Below are 21,851 nucleotides of genomic sequence, written 5' to 3' on the forward strand. Positions count from 1 at the left end.
TTACATTACATTAGAGATTTTTATTCCGCCTGTGCCTTTTGGTTCTAAGCGGATTACAAAATGTCTTCTAAACATGCAGTGGACTCGACATAGGCTATTAAAGTGTGATTAATTTGAAGATCAGGCTCACTCTGCTTTTTCTTTGGATTCCCCGGGACTTGTGATGTAGAATTTCTCTGTTGCTTGGTTCAAAGTTTTTGAAAAAGCAGGAGTGTATATCTATTTGCTGGCCTATGTTGGATCTTCAATAAAGACTGAATATAAGCCTGAAAGTAAATAAAAAGTGCCCAAGATCATGACACATTATAACATGAAATCTCTCACCAGAGTGGATGGAGACCTCTCCCTCTGGACAGGGGATACAGTCATAGCAGCAGATGGGCTCTCCTTCCCTGGTTAATTTCCTGAACCCAGGAAGGCAACTCAGGCTACATCTGGACTGTGGTGGTATCTAATGATTGAGAAAAAAAAGTCTGAATTACTTGAGAAATACGAGCATAAGAATAGCCTTACTGGGCAAGACCAATGTTCCATCAAGCTCAGTAGCCCATTCTCACGATGGCCAATCAAGGTCCCAGTACCTGGCCAAAACCCAAGGCGTAGCAGCATTCCATGCTTCTGATCCAGGGCAAGCAGTGGCTTCCCCCATGTCTTTCTCAATAACAGACTATGGACGTTTCCTCCAGGAACTTGTCCAAACCTTTCTTAAAACCAGCAACCCTGGGGTATGACTTTTCAAGTAGAATGTTACTTTTCTGTCTAAAACTGAGTCAGTTTTGCCCAATAAATTTTCTTCTCATTAACAAGCTAAATTTTCTTCTCATTAACTTTTAACCTTTTTTTTTCCTCCCGACTCATGTATGTATGTAACCATTATGTATATTGTTAGTTTCTTTTTATTGCTTCTTATTGATTTTGTACTTTTGTACATCGCTTAGTAATTTTAATAGGCGATTAATCAAATACACTAATAAACTTGAAACTTAAACTTGAAACTTGAAACTTATTCAGTAGAATATGGCAATGAATATGAACTATGTTTTGATTTGAAATAAAGATAATATGAAATAAGTTTGACTTAAAATTAGCCATTCAGGCTGATTGGATAATGTCTTGAGTAATGTTCCTATGCAGGTTATCCTTAATATTTTGAGCTGGTTACTGCTTTCCAGACAAAAGGACAGTGATAAGTTGGGTTATGTTGAAGTAGAGACAAAGCTGAAACTGATTATAGTCTTACTTAAAAATAAACATATACAAGCAGAATATCACAAAGTTTTTATATAGCTACCAAAAGATATTCATATATTAAACCCAAAACCCAGAGATTTTGTTAAAGCAAGTTTCCAGATTAATACGAAGAAAAGACCTCAGTGTTTCCCAGGAGCATACACGGGAAACTTCTATGACAAGTATATAGTTGCCCTAGAGAAACACGTCCTTGGTCTAAGAAAAACTCCATTCAAAATTAAATAAGCAACAATACAAAAAACTAATTGGTTCAAATGTACTTGTACAAAATAGGAAACCAGCACTTATCTTTTTAGTATCTTTGTATCCTCTGGTATTGGAAAAATCTCCGCAGTTCGAACTAAGCACTCAGTGCTGTTTAACTTAACAATGCTCAGGAGATAAGCTTAGAATTACCTACAAGCCCTGTTTCGCTTTAGTGCTTCATCAGGGAAATTTCTAAAAAACAAAAATACAAAAGGTTAGTCTAATGCTTCACCAATGAAAACGTTGCTTATAGCAAAAAAAACAATAATCGCATTTCATTTACTTTGAAAAAAGAGCTACCGCTTCAAAGATCTTCGAGAATATGGTGACTCGGCATCTGACTCAGCTTTAAAGTATACGTGCTAGCGTCATCGATAGCCAATCAGGAAACAGTAAGGGAAAATTAGCCAATCATAGTTTACAGCTCATCTTGTGCATAGAATATTTTTTTTTTTTAAAAAGGCATGCCATTTAACTCAGGGATTCAAGCCATTAGCGGTACAGGTTTGCAATTAAAAAAAACCATTTTTGTTTGCGCTATCTAGAACATTTTAAAATCCCCTCCCTTGCTTGATGGAAAAAGTCATTCTATAATCCAGCAACGCACCTCTGTAAATGAATGGTGTAAGTCCAGGCAGTGCTGCATCATAGGTGCTTTAATCCTACTACATGTCGAGCAGGACCTATGGGGTCCTTTTACAAAGCCATGCCAGCACTTTTATCGCATGCACCTGATTAGCGCGCGCTAGCCGGAAATCTACCACCTGCTAAAAAGGAGGCAGTAGTGGCTAACGCATCTGGCAATCTAACACGCGCTATTCCACATGTTAAATCCCTAGCGCGGCTTTGTAAAAGGAGACCTATGTTTAATTATTCTAGTCTAGAAAGGTCTAGATGTCTGTCCAATGTATAAAAGATTACATGGGCAACGCACAGCATAAATCACTCCGCTGGTCTCACAGGTCATAGAGGATTTCAACATTTACTCTTTATTATCCGTTGGATTGATAAATAAGTTGCATTCCAAGGTGATATAGCAGATCGAACAATGCCCGCACTTACGGTGTCCTATCGACTCACCCTGATTGTCTTGGGCATCCTCATATATCATAGCTCCTCTACTTGTTGGGCAAATAAGTTATTGTAAATTTTTATTTCTAGAATACGCTTTAGTTATTTGCACATCTCTAAAACAAGAATGACTAGATAAGCAATTCAAATGTTTTTTAGGATTTTTTCAAAAAATCGTGCCTGTTGTCTCTGGTTCAGATTCAGTATACTGAACTAGGAGATCCCTCTAATTTTGCAACGCTTATGTATACAATCTTTCAATACAAGTCTCGGGATAGCCCCGATCTAGGAGCTTATCTCCCAGAATTCTAGCTTGAGTTTTAAACTCTTTTTTCATAGAGCACAATCTACGATATCGAAGGAATTGGGAATTAGGTAAGTTTTCTTTAAGATGCTGTGGATGGGAACTAGAAAATTCTAGAAAGGTATTCTTATCCGTATCCTTACGAAAGACAGAAGTAGAGAAATCTTCACCATTAATTATAATGAGTACATCTAATAATGAAATCTGTTGAATATCAAGTGACACTTCAAAAGGAATTGTAGGTAGACAGCTATTCAAAAATGTAACAAAAGATTGTAGATTAGGCAGCAAATCTTCCCATAGCAGAAAGATGTCATCAATGCCCCATGTCATTGCCCCAGGTACATTAGATAGATTGTGATCCCACCAGGACAGACAGGAAAAAATGCTTGAGTACCTGAATAATCTCATGTAAACCATTCTGCACCACAAGGTCACTTTTGAACACCATGCAAAATTGTATGCAAATTTTTCTTCAAAATCTGCCATAAAAAGATTGGCTAAAGAAGGAGCATATGTGTCCCCCATAGCCATTCCAAATAACTGCTGATAAAATGTCCCTTGGAAAATAAAATAATTCCTCTTGTGAGAAACCGATAATGATTTTATCAGAAAATCTGAAGGTACTTGATAGGGGGCATATTCTTCTAGAATAGCCAGAGCTAAGTCTTGCGGGATGTTCGTATATAGTGACTGTACATGTAACGTCACTAGTATCGTATTATCAGTAGGATGATGTTGAGACAGTAAATGCAAAAATTGGGTTGTATCCTGAACAAAAGATTTTATTAATAGCACAAGTGGTTTCAAAAAAATGGCAACATATTGATTAACCTTTTCTAGCAGGAAGCCACATGATGATACTATTGGACGACCAAGTGGAGAAAAAAGACTCTTATGAATCTTAGACAAAATGTAGAAAAAAGGAATATTAGGATACTGTGGACATAAAAACTAGAGCTCATTCTGCATCACAAATCCTTGTTTATTCCCCTGGGTCACTATTTCTGCTATTTCTTTCTTCAAATAATCAATAGGATCTTCCTCCTAAGGGGAATAGACAGACCTATCTGCTAATTGACGCACAATCTTAGACACATACTAGTGGTGATCCTAATTCACCACCACAAGATGAGCTGTAAACTATGATTGGCTGAGTTTCCCTTACTTTTTTCTGATTGGCTATCAATGACGCTAGCACGTATTCTTTAAATCAGAGTCAGATGCCAAATCGCCATTTTCTCGAAGAAGATCTTTGAAGCCATAGTTCTTTTTTCAAAGTTAATGAAATGTGATTATTGTGATTAATGTGATTAACGTTTTCATTGGTGAAGTATTAGACTAATCTTTTGTATTTTTGTTTTTTAGAAATTCCCCTGATGATGCACTAAAGTGAAACATGGCCTGTTGGAAATTCAAAGCTTATCTCCCGTGCATTGTTAAGTTAAACAGCACTGGGTGCCTACATAAGAACATAAGCAGTGCCTCTGCTGGGTCAGACCAGAAATCCATCACGCCCAGCAGTCCGCTCATGCGGTGGCCCATCAGGTCTAGGACCTGTATAATAATCCTCTATCTATACCCTTCTATCCCCTTTTTTTCAGGAAATCATCTAATCCCTTCTTGAACTCCAAAACCGTACTCTGTCCTATCAAACCCTCTGGAAGTGCATTCCAGGTGTCCACCACCCTTTGGGTGAAGAAGAACTTCCTAGCATTGGTTCTGAATCTGTCCCCTCTTAATATTTCCGAATGCCCTCTCATTCTTGCAGTTTTCGAATGTTTGAAGAATCTGTCCCTCTCCACTGTCTCCATGCCCTTCATTGTAAGTCTCTATCATGTCCCCTCTAAGTCTCCGCTTCTCCAGGGAAAAGAACCCCAGTTTCTCTAATCTTTCAGCATATGAAAAGTTTTCCATACCTTTTATCAATCGTGTCGCTCTTTTCTGAACCCTATCGAGTATCGCCATATCCTTGTTAAAGTATGGTGACCAATATTGGATGCAGTACTCCAGATATGGGCGCACCATTGCCCAATACAATAGCAGGATAACTTATTTCATTCTGGTTGTAATTCCTTTCTTGATAGTACCCAGCATTCTATTTGCCTTCTTAGAGGCCGCTGCGCACTGTACCGACGGCTTCATTGTGTTGTCCACTATTACCCCAAGTCCTTTTCTTGGGTACTTTCATCCATTACCAGCCCTCCCATCATATAGCTGTACTTCAAGTTACTGTTTCCTACATGCAAGACTTTAAATTTCTCTACATTAAACTTCATCTGCTATTTATTCGCCCACTCTTCTAGTTTATTCAGGCTCCTTTGTAAATCTTCACAGTCCTCTTTAGTCCCAACTCCACTAAATAGTTTGGTGTCCTCTGTGAATTTTATTACTTCGCACTTCATTTATAAATACATTGAACAGCTGCGGTCTGAGTACCTACCCCTCCGGAACACCACTTGTGACCCTCCTCCAGTCCGAGAAGTTGCCCTTCACTCCTACCCTTTGGTTCCTACCCGCCAACCAATTTTTGATCCATCTATTTAAGTCTCCTTCCACCCCATGATTTTTCAGTTTCCGTAGTAGGCGTTCATAGGGTACCTTGTCAAAGGCTTTTTAGAAATTTAAATATATGATGTCTATGGGGTCCCCTTTGTCCATCCTTTGAAGAAGTGCAATAAGTTCGTTAGGCATGATCTTCCCTTGCAGAAGCCATGGAGGCTTGTTTTCATCAGTTTATTCCTTTCTAGATGCTCGTCAATGCTGTCTTTTATCAGCGCTTCTGCCATCTTCCCCGGAACCGAAGTCAAATTTACCGGTCTGTAGTTCCCCGGGTCACCTCTTGATCCTTTTTTAAAGATGGGCGTAACATTAGCTATCTTCCAATCCTCCAGGATCATGCCAGTTTTCAGGGATAGATTACAAACCTGATGTAGTAGTTCTGCTATTTCCTCCTTTAGTTCTTTCAATACCCTAGGGTGGATTCCGTCCGGGCCCGGAGATTTGTCAGTTTTTAATCTATCTATCTGCTTGTGTATGTCTTCAAGGCTTACCTCCATGGATGTTAATTTTTCTGCTTTATCTCCTTTGAATATTTTTTAAGGTTCCGACACGTTGGATGTGTCCTCTTTTGTAAATACAGATGAAAAGAACTTGTTTAGTCTATCTGCCACTTCTTTTTCCTCCTTCACCACTTCTTTCCTATCTCCAGTGGTCCCACCTCCTCCCTAGCCAGCTGCTTCCCTTTAACATATCTGAAGAATGGTTTGAAATTTCGTGCTTCCCTGGCTAGCCTCTCTTCATATTCTCTTTCTGCGCTTCTAACCATGAGGTGACATTCTTTTTGATGCTTCCTGTGCTCTTTCCAGTTTTCCTCGGTTTTGTCCTTTTTCCATTTCCAGAATGAATTCTTCTTATCTCCTATCACTTTCTTTACTTCTATAGTTATCCACGCTAGGTCTTTTGTTCGGCTCTTTTTGCATCCTTTTCTAAATCTGCAGAGATTTTTCCCAATACCAGATGATACAAAGATACTAAAAAGATAAGTGCTGGTTTCCTATTTTGTACAAGTACATTTGAAGCAATCAGTTTATTGTGTTGTTGCTTATTTAATTTTGAATGGAGTTTTTCTTCGACCAAGGATGTGTTTCTCTATGGTAACTATATACTTGCCATAGAAGTTTCCTGGGTATGCTCCTGGAAAACAGTGAGGGTCTTTTCTCCGTATTAATCTGGAAACCTGCTTTAACAAAATCTCTGTGTTTTAGGTTTATTATTTGAATAACTCGTGGTGGCTATATATTACAGTTCTTAGTTAACATACTGTATATATCTCTAGAAGATCAGACTTTTGGTCACCCAATGGACTGTTCACTGGATTGGTAGCATCTTTAGAGGAGAAGTCAGCTTGTCTGGCCTTAAAACTGAAGAATTTCTACACATTTGACATTTTTACTTCAGTTCTCAAAGATATTCAGAGTATACTGTATAGTCAAAGTATATAATCAAAGGAAGAATTGCTAGAACAACAGACAATGAATCCATATTTGTGAAACCCTTCTCTGCAATTGGACAGCACAATGATGAAAATGAAGATAAGAACATAAAAATTGCTGCTGCTGGGTCCATGGTGCCCAGCAGTCTGCTCACACAGTGGCGCTCTGGTCAAAGACCAGTGCCCTAACTGAGACTAGCCCTACCTGCGTACATTCCAGTTCAGCAGGAACTTGTCTATCTTGTCTTGAATCCCTGGAGGATGTTTTCCCCTATGACAGAAGAGCATTCCAGTTTTCTACCACTCTCAGGGTGAAGAAGTACTTCCTTATGTTTGTACGGAATCTATCCCCTTTCAATTTTCAATTTTAGAGAATGCCCTCTTGTTTTTCCTACCTTGGAGAGGGTGAACAACCTGTTCTTATCTACTAAGTCTATTCCCTTCAGTACCTTGAATGTTTCGATCATGTCCCCTCTCAATGTCCTCTGCTCATGGAAGAAGAGGCCCAGTTTTCCCTTCTTTATCATTCCTAGCATTCTGTTCACCCTTTTCGCCGCCGCCGCACATTGCATGGACGGCTTCATCGACTTATCATCCGAACTCCCAAGTCTCTTTCCTGGGAGGTCTCTCCAAGTACTGCCCCAGACATCCTGTATTCATGCATGAGACTTTTGTTACCGACATGCATCACTTTACACTTATCCACGTTGAACCTCATCTGCCATGTTGATGCCTATTTCTTGAGCCTGATTATGTCACTTTGCAAATCTTCGCAATCCCCCTGCGTCTTCACTATTCTGAATAACTTTGTATCGTCCGCAAATTTAATCACCTCACTTGTACCAATGTCCGTTTATAAAGATATTGAAGAGCACGGGTCCAAGCACCGAGCCCTGCGGCACCCCACTAGTGATGCTCTTCCAGTCCGAGTATTGTCCATTAACCCCCCACTCTCTATGTCCTATGATCCAGCCACTTTTTAATCCACGTGAGTATTTCACCCTAGATTCCATGGCTCGCAATTTTCCGAAGTAGTCGTTCATGCAGAACCTTGTCAAACGCCTTCTGAAAATCCAGATATACAATGTCGACCGGGTCGCCCTTGTCTATCTGCTTGTTTACTCCCTCAAAGAAGTGCAGCAAGTATGTCAAACAAGATCTGCCTTTGCTGAAACCGTGCTGGCTGGTCCTCATCAGACCGCGTCCGTTAAGGTGATGTGGTCCTTTATCAGCGCCTCTACCATCTTTCCTGGTACTGATGTCAGACTCACCAGTCTGTAGTTTCGTGGGTCTCCCCTCAAACCTTTTTTGAAAATCGGCGTAACCTTCGCCACCTTCCAGTCCTCTGGAATCTTTCCCGATTTGATCAACAGATTGGCTATTAGCTGAAGTAGTTCAGCTATAGTCCCTTTCAGTTCCTCGGATGGATACCATCCTGTCCCGGGGATTTATCACTCTTAAGCCTATCAATCTGCCTGCATACCTCTTCAAGACTGACCGTTAACCCTGCCAGTTTCCCATTTTCGTTTCCAGCATATAGCCTGATGGGTTCCGGTATGCTGTGTATATTCTCTTCAGTAAATACAGATGCAAAAAATGTGTTCAGTCTGTTGGCGATTGCTTTGTCCTCCTTTAGCGCTCCCTTTATTCTTGCTCATCCAACGGTCCCACCGCTTCCTTCGCAGGTCGTTTCCCCTTGATATATCGAAAGAACGGCTTGAAGTTTTTTGCCTCCTTGGCTATTTTTTCCTCATAGTCTCTTTTGGCCCCTTTTACCACCTTATGGCACCTGCATTGATGTTGTGTGTGCTTATTCCAGTTTTCGTCAGATTTTTACCTTTTCCATTCCTTAAATGAAGTTTTTATTGTCTCTGATCGCTTCCTTTACCTCTAAAGTGAGCCACGCCAGTTCTTTATTCATTTTTGAAGATGCAAGAGATGAATTAAACCATCACTGTTTAAAATATGGATCATAATGACAATGATGACGATGACAGAGATTCTCTTGATCAACATCTGCGCATACCCAGTTAAAGGACACGGTAACGTTGCAGACTGGCCTAATTAGAAGGAACCTTTTACTCAGACTGTGCAATCCACTTCCTGCCTGGTCAGTTCTTGAACATCTTTTAGCCATCATGGTTTAATAATGATTCACAAGCACACTTGTACGATCAAAAGTCTTTTACATAATTTACCCCTTCTTTTACTAAGGTGTGCTAACCAATTAGCGCGCAATAATCGAATTAGCGCATGCTAAATGCTGATGCGTCCATAGACTAACATGCATGTGTTAGCATTTAGCGCACGCTAAATTGATTAGCGTGCACTAATTGGTTAGCGCAACTAAGTAAAAGAGGGCCATAGTAATTGTCTAATATAATACTTTTTGAGTTAAAAGTAAAAGCAGTGCAACTACTAAGAATGCAATTACTATTAATGTTTTTATCCTAAACTTTTATCGCTCTACCATCCATTTTACTTTAGTAAAACTAAGGCCCTCTTTTACTAAGGTGGGCTAACCGATTAGCGCGCGCTAAATACTATAGCGTGCATGTTAGGACCTCTTTTACTAAGGTGCTCTAACTGATTTGCGCGCACTAATCGAATTACCACGCGTTAAACTCTAACATGTCAATAGAACTAATATGCACGTGTTAGCATTTAGCATGCGCTAATCGGTTAGCGCACCTTAGTAAAAGAAGGGGTATGTTTTTACTGTACTTTTATTTAAGCATTAAAAAATACATTTATTTTTACTTTTAAGTATGAGCGTGAATCAGAAATTAAAGGCAATTGTTAAATGTGATAACCGGAACAGAGCTAGTGAAATGTATCATATGTACTTTCATTTCCTGGGACAAAGCCTTGGTGGCAGAACATGTGCTTAGAGCACTTCAAATCTCTAATAGCTAAGTAATCCTGAAATGTAAATCCTTGATTTTGATTCAAGCATAGAATCTAATCCTTTCCTTTCCCTACTTTCAGCTACTAATAAAATAATGATAATTTTTTTCAAACCCTCTCTTCCTTTACTTTCTTGGGAAGTTTGGTTCTTAACTGCTTGGTTCTCTGCTGAATTAAGGACTTTAGTCCCATCCACCCTCCTCATACCCTCTCAAAAGTTTTCTAATGATATATAGAAAACCCCAAAATTAAGAATACTTCACGGCCAATTCCCAACTAAATCAGAATGGCTTTTATTCAGTGCAATCATAGTTGGCCTATAGTTGCAAATCACACACCATCTAGAGATTTAGGGCCTGCCCCATATGTCTTCAACTCAGTGGCGTACCTAGCATATGTGATACCCGGGGCCCATCATTTTTTTACAACCCCCCTCGCATCTATATCAAAAATATGATTTTTAGTAACAATCCACTTATCGCACAACAAAGGAAAAGGCAGCATCTTAAACACTGCAGTGAGAACTAGAACACCAACACATACATTGTAAAACTAAACAAGCCAGATCCCGCATAGTCAATTGATCCTGCAGTCAATGCCAACTGAAAACTATGTCATTTTCATACACACAGAACAGAGATACACCCTCGCCCAATATGGAATAATCACAAACTAAAAATAGAAATATGTAGACAAAAGTTAAACTGAACCGCCAAGAAACCAGACTCTGCATACAATGCAATACCACAAAACCACAAAAACAGTGACACATGTCTCCTAATACTGTGCAAAATATAAAGACAGTAGATGTAAATTTGAAAAAACTGATACATAACAATCACCATTTTACAAATTAACAAATAAAAATAAAACAAATAATGATAAATAAGAAAATACCATTTTATTGGAATAATCCATTTTTAATTAGCTTTCAGAGTCCAAATCAGGAAAGGGGTTTAGTCCAAAAAATTGCCTTATTTCCATTTCCTATTTATAAACTTTTATCAATACAGTTACAATACTACTTGATTCTAAGTAAAGCAACAAAAAAATCTTTCTACCTTTTGTCATTTCTGCTTTAATCATCTTTTCTTTGCTCTCTTCTTTCTATACAGCATTTGTCCTCTCTCCCTTCCATGCAACATCTGCCCTCTCTTTGCCTATTCCACCCAGTTTCTGCCCTCTCTCTCTTCCCCTTCCATCTACTGCCCACAGTCTCTCTGCTCCTTCCTATTTTGTCCACCTTCTCTCTCTTCCATATGGCATCTTCCCTCTTTCTATGTCCTTTCAATAAACTGTATATCCTGTGTCCCTTCTCTCCTTTGCACTTTATTCATTTCAGATTCACCCCCTCTCCATTTTTCTGTCTCCACCCCCTCCCCTATGCTTTGGCATCTTTCTCTTTCTCTTCTCCTTTCCTTCCTTCCTTTTCACTCCATACCATGGTCTGGTATCTCTATCTCCTTCCATTCCCTCCCCATGCCATGGCATCTCTTCCTCCCCCTCCATGGTCTGGTATCTCCTTTCCCTTTTTCCTTTCCCTCCCTTCCATGGACTTGGCATCTCTGGTTCCTCTCCCTTAATTTCCTTCTCCCTCCTTCCCTCTCTCTCCCCAATTTGGTGCTGCTGCAGTAGCATTTATCTCCCACCCCGTCCTTGAGCAGCAGCAGAATTTCTCTCCCTCTTGCCTATGCAGCATTTCTACCCCCCCTTGCCTGTTCAGCATTTCTCCACCCCCTTCCCTGTGCAGCAGCATGTCTCCCTCCTTGTCTGTGCAGCTTTTCTCCATCCGCTTTCCTGTGCAGCATTTTTCCTACCCCCCTTTCCTGTGCAGCAGAAGCATGTTTCCCCCTTGCCTATGCAACATTTCTCCACCCCCCCTTGCCTGTGCAGCACTTTTCAACCCCCCCCATTCCCTGTGCAGCAGTAGCATGTCTCCCCCCTTGTCTGTGCAGCATTTCTCCACCCCCCTTGCCTGTGCAGCATTTCTCCATCCCCCTTGCCTGTGCAGCACTTCTCCCCCTTCCCTGTGCAGCAACAATATTTCCCTGCCCAGCATTTCTGGCTGGTTCCCCTGCTCAAAGCTGCGGGCGTCTACACCTCATGTGATCTGCAGCTACGTCAGAAGCCTTCTCTATGATGTTGTGACATCAGAGGGAACGCTTCTGACACAGCCACAGATAACGTGAGGAGCCGACGCCCGCAGCTTTGAGTAGGGGAGCCAGCCAGAAGCTGAAGAGCCGCCAGAGTGAGCACCCGCGCACACACCTGATTAAGGAAAGCTGCAGTGGCAGAATAGGGAGGGTGGCCAGCTGTGCACCCCCTTGGGGAGTGCACCCGGTGCAGATCGTCCCCTCCCCCCTTGGTACACCACTGCTTCAACTTTCTAATATTAGTGTGGTACAGTGGTTAAAGCTACAGCTTCAACACTCTAAGATAGTTGGTTCAAATCCCGCACTGATTTTGTGACCCTAGGCAAGTCACTTAATCCACTTTGCCCCAGGAACAGAGTGGGAGCCCACCGGGACAGTTCGGTAAATGCTTGAGTACCTGAATAATTTGTAATCCACATAGAATTGTAGGAAATGCAGAATATAAATTGTTTTAAAAAAATGTACTCTCATACTTTGACAAAGTATTTTGAATAACACTGACAAGGTATCAAAATAGGACTTTTAGGTGATATCATTGTAGCCTACTTTTCTACCTCCAAAACTGAATATGTGCATAATGGATATGGCATGATGACTCATTTTATTGGAGCCAAATTTATTTTGCCCTCGTCATTGGTTACTTACTATATAAGGACCTATGTTTCGTTCATCATTAAGCTAATACCTTTCCCAATGAGAATTACATTCATGTACACTTGGTATTTTTTGGTTAAAACTGCTTGCCTTACCAAATGAATATATTTTGGCCATTTATGTATTAATGTAACGCAAATTTATCTTGATATCTGAAAGATGCATAAGGAACCTAATCAATTAACACTTAATTGACAATAGTTATGAGTTATAGCTGCACTTATGCCCTATTCTATAAAATGGGCCCTTAACTTTCATAATTTGAAACTCAAAAGAAGACAAATCCATGGAAGGGGCATGAGTGGATCAGGGCATTCCCAAAATTTAGGCACTACGTTTTATAATACTTAAACTTTTGCACCATTAGTTAGCTGCAAGGATTTACCACAGGTTTTGGCAGACAGAAGTCCTCATACCCAAAGTTGGCCACGAGAATCTACTCAAAGCACTATTCTATATAGGGTGCAAATATACTGGTTTAGGCTGGATCTTTCTGGTGTCTAATGTTGGGTGTCATTTACGGAATCTCTTTCAATGTGTGCATGGTTCAGGGTTTTCCATCTTGATTTTGTATCATTTAAATCTGACCTCAGTGAGTGTGCTCTCCCACATGATCACCTCCTCATAGATCATAAATTCCTGCCCTGGTGGAGCATAAGGGTTATAATTTCCAATAATTTCATTTCTCCTTGTACCATCAGGTAGGTAGATTGTGTTTATAATATTATATCCAATGGCAAGATCACCATTCTCATCCAAAAAGATATCCTCATCTAGAACATTCTTAAAGTGAAGGTTCTTCAGGTTACGATGAAGCTAATAAGAGAAACAATTTTATTAGTGAAGCTAACTGCAGAGTTACATCTCTACCTTCAAAAGCACATATGATCTGCTTTGGTTTTAGTAATATGCTTTCATTTTCAATCAACATTAGTAAACTAAACTAAACCTTAAGTTTATATACCGCATCCTCTTCATAAATTATAGAGCTTGGCACAGTTTATAAGAGCTTAATATAAGGAAGGAACAGCATAATAGGGTTGGAGGTTGAGTATAGAGGGAAAAAGCATTACATTTTTGTGAATAGCCTAGTTTTCAGGTGCTTTCAGAATAGTTGGAAGGAGCCCAGATTCCGTAGTGGGGCAGTAAGGTTATTACAAAGCCCTGTGATTCTGAAGAACAGAGATTTCTCTAATTTTCCCACATAGAGGATACCTTTTAGCGAGGATAGTTTAAGTTTTTGGGTGGACCTGGTGGTATTAGGACTCGAGGAGTTCCAAGATAGTGCAATTAGGTGAGGGAGGATGCTATGTGGGATCTTAGAAGCTAGGCAGGCACATTTAGAATGAACCCTGGAAATTACTGGAAGCCAGTGAAGTTTGAACAGAAGTGGGGAAACATGATCAAATTTGCTTTTTGCGAAGATCAACTTGGCCGCAGTGTTCTGAATAAACTGAAGTCTTTGAATACTTTTTTTTAGTTAGACTTAAATAGATGGAATTACAGTAGTCTAGTCTGGAGAGGATGATAGATTGTACAAGGATGGCAAAATGTTGTTGGTGGAAACAGGATCTCACTTTCCTCAGCATGTGGAGGCTAAAAACGCATGATTTTACCAAGGAGTTGAGATGGTCATTGAAGGAAAGAGAAGAGCCAATAATGATGCCTAGAACTTTGTTTGAGAATTTAAGCTGCAGTGTGTCTCCAGAAGGCAGTGAGATGAGGGTAGGTAGCTGTTCTAATTTTGGGCCGAGCCAGAGTAGTGTCGTTTTGGACTCGTTCAGTTTCATTTGTACTATGAGGGACCAGGATTGGCATTTCGTTATGCATGCTGTTATGTTTTCAGAGAGGTTGGTAAGGTTTGAGTCTGTCTTGAGAAGGACAAGGATGTCATCAGCATATGCATAGAGTGTTTCAAGGGAAGATAGATGGAAGAGTTTCAGGGAAGACATATAGATGTTGAAGAGAATAGGGGATAGGGGTGATCCCTGCGGGACTCCGCAAGTTGGTTTCCAAGGAGATGACATGGTGCCATTTGTGTTAACATTGTAGGAGTGGGATAATAAGAAGTTCGAGAACCACTCTAGAACTGTGGAGTCAATGCCTATCTTGGAAAGTTGATAGATTAGAATATCATGGTGGACAACATGAAAAGCTGCAGAAAGATTGAATTGTTATAGGACAGCAAACTTATTACAAGAATGTAGTTGTTGCACCTTTGAAATTAATGAGACCAGTAGGGATTCAGTGCTGAAGTTGGGTCTGAAGCCATATTGGTAAGGTAAGAGATTAGAGAATCTCTCTATGTAGGATGAGAGTTGGTAGATATGATTACCTCTAGCATTTTAGTCAGGAGAGGGATATTTGCTATGGGACGAGGGTCAAGATCAGCTTTTTTCAGTAATTATTATTATTATTATTATTATTATGTTCTTGTATACCGCCATACCCAGAGAGTTCTAGGCGGTTCACATCAATTAATTAGGATCCGATCTACACACGGATTTACAACATTTTGTCGGAGTTACAAGCAACGAGGAAGGAAATGTTGGTACATTTTAGCAGAAATTTATCCGAGTTACAGGCAGCAACAGGTTGGATTGGCCGGGAAGAGGGAGGGAGAGAGAAGCACAGGGGGGGAGGGTGGAAGTTGGCTTATTGCAGAGGAGTGAGGGTTAAGGGTCCTGTTCGCGGAAAAGGTATGTTTTGAGGAGTTTTCTAAAGTCGAGGTAGGTCGAGGCCTCGAGAATCAATTGGGCTAACCAAGGGTTCAGCTTAGCAGCCTGGAAGGCGAAGGTTTTGTCGAGGAATCTTCCGAGCTGACATAGTTTTATGGAGGGGAAGGCGAACAGCTGAATTCTGCGGGATTTCCTATTGGTGCAAATCATAGCGAAGTGGGGAGAGAGGTTTTTTGGTGATAATCCAAATACTGTTTTGTAACAGAAGCAGGCGAACTTGAAAAGGACTCTGGATTCAAACGGTAGCCAATGTAATTGGTGGTAGAAAGGAGTGATGTGTTCCCGTTTGTTCAGGCCGAAAATAAGATGGACGGCTGTGTTTTGAATCAATTTTAGTCTTCTGGTGGTTTTCTTTGTGGCGCTCAGGTAAATGATATTGCAATAATCCAGAATGCTAAGAATAGAGGATTGTACTAGTAGGCGGAAAGCGGTGTCATCAAAGTATTTTTTTATGGTGTGAAGTTTCCATAGCACTGAGAGACTTTTCTTGACTGTGAGATCGGTGTGATTTTCTAGGGATAGGTGTTTGTCTAGCGTGACTCCCAGTATTTTTAGTGTTTGTTCGAGAGGGAAAACCAATCCTTTCACTTGGGTTGTGGTGTCTTTGATTTTATCTTTGGGGGTGGCCAGGAAGAATTTTGTTTTGTCCGGGTTTAGTTTTAGTCTAAAGGAAAGCATCCAGAGTTCTATCTGAATGAGTATGCTTGTGATGTAGGCAAGAAGATCCTGGGGTAGACTGGTTAGAGGGATGACTATTGTGATGTCATCTGCATAGATGAAAAATTTAAGTTTGAGTTTGTGTAGGAGGTTACTGAGAGAGGCGAGGTAGATATTGAACAGGGTGGGGGACAGGGGGGAGCCCTGCAGAATGCCGCAGGGATTATCCCAGCTGTAAGAGAGAGAATCATTTTTGCATACCCTGTAGGATCTGTTTTGTAGGAAACCTTGGAAACAGTTGAGGACCTGGTCGGAGATGCCAATGTGGGCCAGGCATTCCAGGAGAATGGTGTGGTCGACCAGATCAAACGTGCTGCTCAGGTCAAATTGCAAGATCAGGGCGCTGGTGCCCTGACTTAAGAGTGTGTGCAAGTGGTCAAGTAAGGAGGCTATAATGGTTTCTGTGTCGGGGAGTTGGGGAGTCGGCGGGGCAAGAGGGCTTGGGCTCCCTTTTGCCCCATTCGTGTCGGGGAGTTAGGGGGGCAAGAGGGCTTGAGCTCCCTCTTGCCCCGATCGTGTCGGGGAGTCGGCCGGGCAAGAGGGGAAGCAGCAGGACACCGGTAGGAGCTTCTACATGATGGGAGGGATCGGGAGGCTGTGGGGGTACGAGCGGTCCTTCAGGGTGGGGGTGCGTGCGAGCGGTCCTTCGGGGTGGGGGTGCGAGCGGTCCTGCGGGGGGGGATGAATCGGATGTCGGGGGGGGGCATCAGGCTTTCAGGGTGGGGACAGGACTTCAAGGGGGAGAGGAGAGTCGGGGCGGGCAAAAGAAGAGTCGGGGTGGCCAGAGGAGAGTCGGGGCGGGCGACTGGAGATAAATTTGTGTTTTCCGCGTGCTATACCCGTGTGCGCGTTTTACACGGGTGCGCGTTATCTACGTGAAAATACGGTACTTATAGTTCTTAAACTTATAGTTCTTAAAACAGGGACTTAACTTTTAGATCCTGGGCAGGGTTTGTTGAAAATAGGCAGTGAAAGTCATTGTTACTCAATCTTTCCTGTTGTCTCTGCTAGTCCCTTTGCCAACGTTAAGCTAGCTGTCCATTTCACCCTAAGGCTATGTCAGGGCTGTGGACTAGTATAATGTCTAAAAGAGAAAGAGCAATAACAGGAGAAGCTGTACATAGAACACTTAACATTTCTCTAAATAACATTCAAACTTACTGCGGCTCTATGTTTCAAAAGCTCACCACGGCAGAGATGGCTTCAGAGTGAACTGCCCTTGTTTTATAACATCTGATATCATTTTCAGCTGACTTCATGCTCAGCTGACCAGCAAGCCTCTCTCTCAAGCTGTGCATTCTCTGTGTGCTGTTCGTAATCAATAAAGATGTTGACATGGACAAGAGGACATAGATTGAAGCTAAGAGGAGACAAATCCAGGACAAATATCAGGAAGTTCTGCTTCACGCAATGAGTGGTGGAGGTTTTTGCAGAATCCACCGTTCTAGGATTTAAAAGCAAACTAGATGCACATCTACTTACGAGAGGCATAGAGAGATATGGGTGACTAAAATTATGCCAGGTGTACACCTGGCTGGTCCTCCGCGTGTGCGGATCACCGGACTTGATGGACCAAAGGTCTGATCCGGAGATGGCAGTTCTTATGTTCTTATATTCCAAGAATTAAAAAAACAAGTGCCACTCAATTTTCTGTTTCAATCCATGTGGTTCTTCAGAATGTAGACGAAATATCCATTCCTGCTCTTTCTTTTGCAAAACCAATTTTCTATCACCTCCTCTTGGCATTGGTGTCACATGGTCCAGGATAAAGCATTGAAATTCCCTGGTGCCATGACTTACTGCAGTAAAGTGTTCAACCAGTGGTTCTTCAATCCTATTACAAGTCAAACTACTCCTATGTTCACTTATCCGTACTCAAAATGGTCTTGAAGTTTGCCCAATATAAAGTTTTAAACATGGGCGTACGATCCCGTATACCACAAAAGAGGTGTCACAAGTAGTTTTATGCCTGAGTCTGTATCCCTTCTTTGTCTGTGGATGCACAAAGCTGTCATCTAGTTCTAAGGTCATTTCACATGTCTTGCACTTGCTGCATTTCTTATGGCTACCTTCCATTCCACATTCATATTTCTCTTTGTTGTGTCTGAAGGACATAGAATCTCCTTTAAATTTTGTTGTCGACTATAGGCTATTCTTAAATCATTGCCTCCAAATGTGGGATGTAATTGGATAATGGACCAGTGCTCACGTAGGATTTGTGCTATCACTCCTACTCCTCCGCCAAAGGTGAGCACAAAGGTTGGGCTCCATTCCTCTGTTCCTGCGGATCTGTTGTTAAACAATAAATCCCTGTTTGTAAACCTAGCTCTAGTGTAGGCAGATTTGATAGCTCTCTCGGGGTAACCCCTGTGGACTAATTTCTGACATAATTACTTAGCTTGCTCTTTGTAAGCTTCCAGGGTTGAACAATTCCTTCTGTAGTGTAACAATTGAGATACTGGAAGACTGTCTTTTAAAAATTGGGGGTGGCAACTAGTGTAAAACAATAAGGTGTTCCTATCAGTGGGTTTTTTATATACCATCGTTTCAAAAAATGATTGACTTTTAGTGATCTTTAAATCTAAAAAGGCTATTATCATGTCGTCTTTTTCCATGCTAAACTTTATAGTTGGGTGTCTATTGTTCAACCATTCAAAAAATCCTTCCAGCTCTTGTTCCATGCCTGACCATAGCAAAAAAATGTCATCTATTAAACGAACCCAAAATTTTATATGCATGGAAAAAAGATTGTCCAACACCCATTTACGTTCAAATGCTTTCATAAACAAATTAGCTACTGACGGGGCCATAGTGGCCCCATAGCGAGCCCTGATATCTGCTTGAATGTGCATTCCTCATATTTGAAAAAATTGTTCTTCATAGCTATTTCCATTAAACACATAGAAACAGTAGAAACCTGGCTGCCCTGCCCCTCTTGATCTTCTCTCTCTAACTCTTCTCGCACAACTTCTTTTTTGAGTTCAATATTTTTATTGAGTATTGAAAAATTACAAAAAAGCAGTTTAAGTATAAGAGAAAAAGAAAAAATAAACAATAATCATATGCCAAGCCAATGCATTCAGTATAACATAGTATCAAGAACTGCAATCATTATAAAGAAGCAAAGGCACTGAAACTGCTATGAAATATAGAAGAGAAAGGAAGAGGGAGAAAAGAAAGGGGAAAGAGGAAAGGAAGAAGGAAGAGAAGAGAAAAGGAGAAAAAGACAGGAGTGTCTATCTAGCAGAGTGAACATACAAATCAAGAAATGTCCAAGGTGATTTAGGATGTACCGACCGTGTAGAGAGCTGGGATAGACATTTCTTTTCATATGCATAGGACTCAAATCTATGATACATGCTCAGGGAATTCCACCAAAAAGTGTAGTCCAGTAATGAAGGAGACTTCCAGTTTTTCAAAATGTGCATAAAAGCAGTCACAAACATGGCGTCAATAAGTTTGGCTGGACAATTCGACTGAGCAAAACAGGGATGTTGGGATTGAAGAATTATAATGTCCAAGGAAATATCAGCTGATCAGTTTGTCATCGATTGTACGGTGTCCCAAATACGAGTCCAGAAGGAGCGAACCTCAATGCAAGTAAAAAGCATGTGGTCAAGAGTACCAGATTCCTTCATACAGTTCCAACATAAGGGGTCCTGTTTTAATTTGGCTTTCCACATGCGAAACAGGGTCCATACTGCATTCCACATAACAAAGAACATCGATTGTGAGACTCTGGAGGACATGAGAGGTCGATTTGTCGAGGTCCAAAAAAGCTCCCAGTCAACATCAGATTGTCAGCATAGAGTCCCAATGCTGCATGGATTGAGGAGAGAAAGTGAAGGCATGATCTCTTAAAATACTATAGAAAAGGGAGATCACCTTACCTCTCATTAGTGCCAATCTGAACCAGTGACGTATAGTGTGAATGGAGGTCATAAAGTCATAGCAGATAGAGAGAGAAGAAATGGCCTTGGTAAGAGAAAGCCACTGTGGGTGAGCAGACAGAGGTAATGGGTAGGTAGAACAGAGTGTAGAGAAAGGGACAAGAAAGGTAAGATTAATCAACTGGTGGAGAAACCATAGACTTGCCTGCTGCCACTTTTTCCATGAAAAAGATTTACCATTATATTGGAGCTTAGGGTTGTTCCATATGGACATATCCGGGCTATCTTTGATAGAAATCTCTGCCACTGCGTCTAAAAGATTTAGAGCATGCTGCGTTGCACTTAACAGGTAGTACTTCCTCAACAGTCTGGGAGCTAGCACAGTCGTCAAGCAAGAGATATGTAAAGGTGCACAAATATAATGTTCCATTTCAAGCCAGGAGGGTGAATCCTGAGGATGTGGATCAATGATCCAGTGAGCTCCATATTTGGACAAAGAAACAACATAATACAGATGGAAATCGGGCAAGTTCAAACCACCATTAATTTTAGAGGTCTTCAGCTTAGTGAGAGCTATACGAGGCTTTTTCTTATTCCAAATAAAGTCAGAGATTTTTGTATTGAGCCATTTAAAAAAAATCTTCTGACACAGGGATGGAAGCATGGAGAGGGTGTAATTTATTTGTGGGGCAAGGGTCATCTTAATGGAAGCTATTCTACCCCACCAAGATAAGAAGAGTGGGGACCAGCGAGAGGTGGTATTTAAAACCAGGTTCTTAAGCTTGGAAATATTAAGATCCTGATCATGAACCGGGTCTTTATATATTAGAACTCCCAAGTATTTCACAGCTCCCAGCGCCCAATGAAAAGGGAAGTGCATGAGATCTGAGGGTAAGATATGATCATTGAGAGGAAAAATCTCCAATTTCTCCCAATTGACTAAATAACCAGAGAGTAGGGAGTACTGAGAAACAATATCAATAAGGGGAGGAAGAGAGTCAAGGGGGTGCCAAATGAAAAGTAGGACATCATCAGCATAGGCTGCCAACTTAATTTGACGGTGAGTAGAAGAAATGCCCCTAATTGAGGGACATTGTCGAATGGCAGAGAGAAGAGGCTCCAAGGCTAGGTTAAACAGCAAAGGCGAGAGAGGGCAGCCCTGGCGAGTCCCTCTATGGAGGGAGAATTTATTGGAGAGATTTATTAATCAGAATGCGAGCCGTGGGTTGTCGATACAGGGTTTCAATCCACTCCGTGAAAAATGGGCCAAAGTTGTACCATTTCAGGACCCGAAATAGAAAAGGCCACTCCACACGGTCAAAGGCCTTTTCCGTATCAATGGCCAGACCAATCACTGGGCCTTGAAGAGTTTTAGCATGTGCATTTATATGATGAAAGAGTCATAAATTATCACCTATGAACCTATTTTTAATAAAACTCACTTGATCATTATGGATTAGAGAAGAAATCACTCTATTAAGTCTCATAGAGAGAAGTTTGGCCAGAATCTTATAGTCAAGGTTAAGAAGAGAAATGGGACGGAAATTTTTAACTAGAGTGGGGTCTCTATCTGGCTTGGGGATAACTACAATAGTAGCCTCAGTGAAATTAAATTGTTTGTCCGGAGTGGAATGAAGGAAATCATAGTATGAGAGAAGATGAGGAGCCAAGAGAGTGTGAAACTCTCTGAAAAACTCATTCATGAATCCATCAGGACCCGGAGCCTTACTGTTAGCTAATGAAGATATCGCAGCTTCAATCTCAGATGTAGTTATGGGAGAATCTAAGTCCAGCTTTATAGCGTCTGTTAGAGTCGGGTGATCAAGGGAGGCCAAAAAGGAGTCTATTACCTAATCAGAGGAAGAGAAGTCTGATTTGTACAGATAAGCATAGAAATTCTCTCTTGCCCGTCAAGGTCTAGGTATC

The 21,851-nt window shown here is 41.1% G+C and overlaps 1 protein-coding gene across 1 annotated transcript in view; it reads right to left on the reverse strand.

The window, feature by feature from the left end:
* The window catches only part of LOC117346292 (vomeronasal type-2 receptor 26-like), a 45,182-nt gene that overhangs the window by 22,958 nt on the left and 373 nt on the right, over window positions 1-21,851 (reverse strand). The window contains exons 2-4 of the mRNA XM_033915691.1: window positions 21,368-21,775; window positions 13,169-13,396; window positions 325-451 (exon numbers count right to left, since the gene is read on the reverse strand). Coding sequence (XP_033771582.1) covers window positions 325-451; window positions 13,169-13,396; window positions 21,368-21,775 — 763 coding nt within the window. The remainder of the gene's footprint in view (window positions 1-324; window positions 452-13,168; window positions 13,397-21,367; window positions 21,776-21,851) is intronic.

The sequence above is a fragment of the Geotrypetes seraphini genome, chromosome 12 (assembly GCF_902459505.1).
Source record: "Geotrypetes seraphini chromosome 12, aGeoSer1.1, whole genome shotgun sequence".
NCBI classification, from domain to species: Eukaryota; Metazoa; Chordata; class Amphibia; order Gymnophiona; family Dermophiidae; genus Geotrypetes; species Geotrypetes seraphini.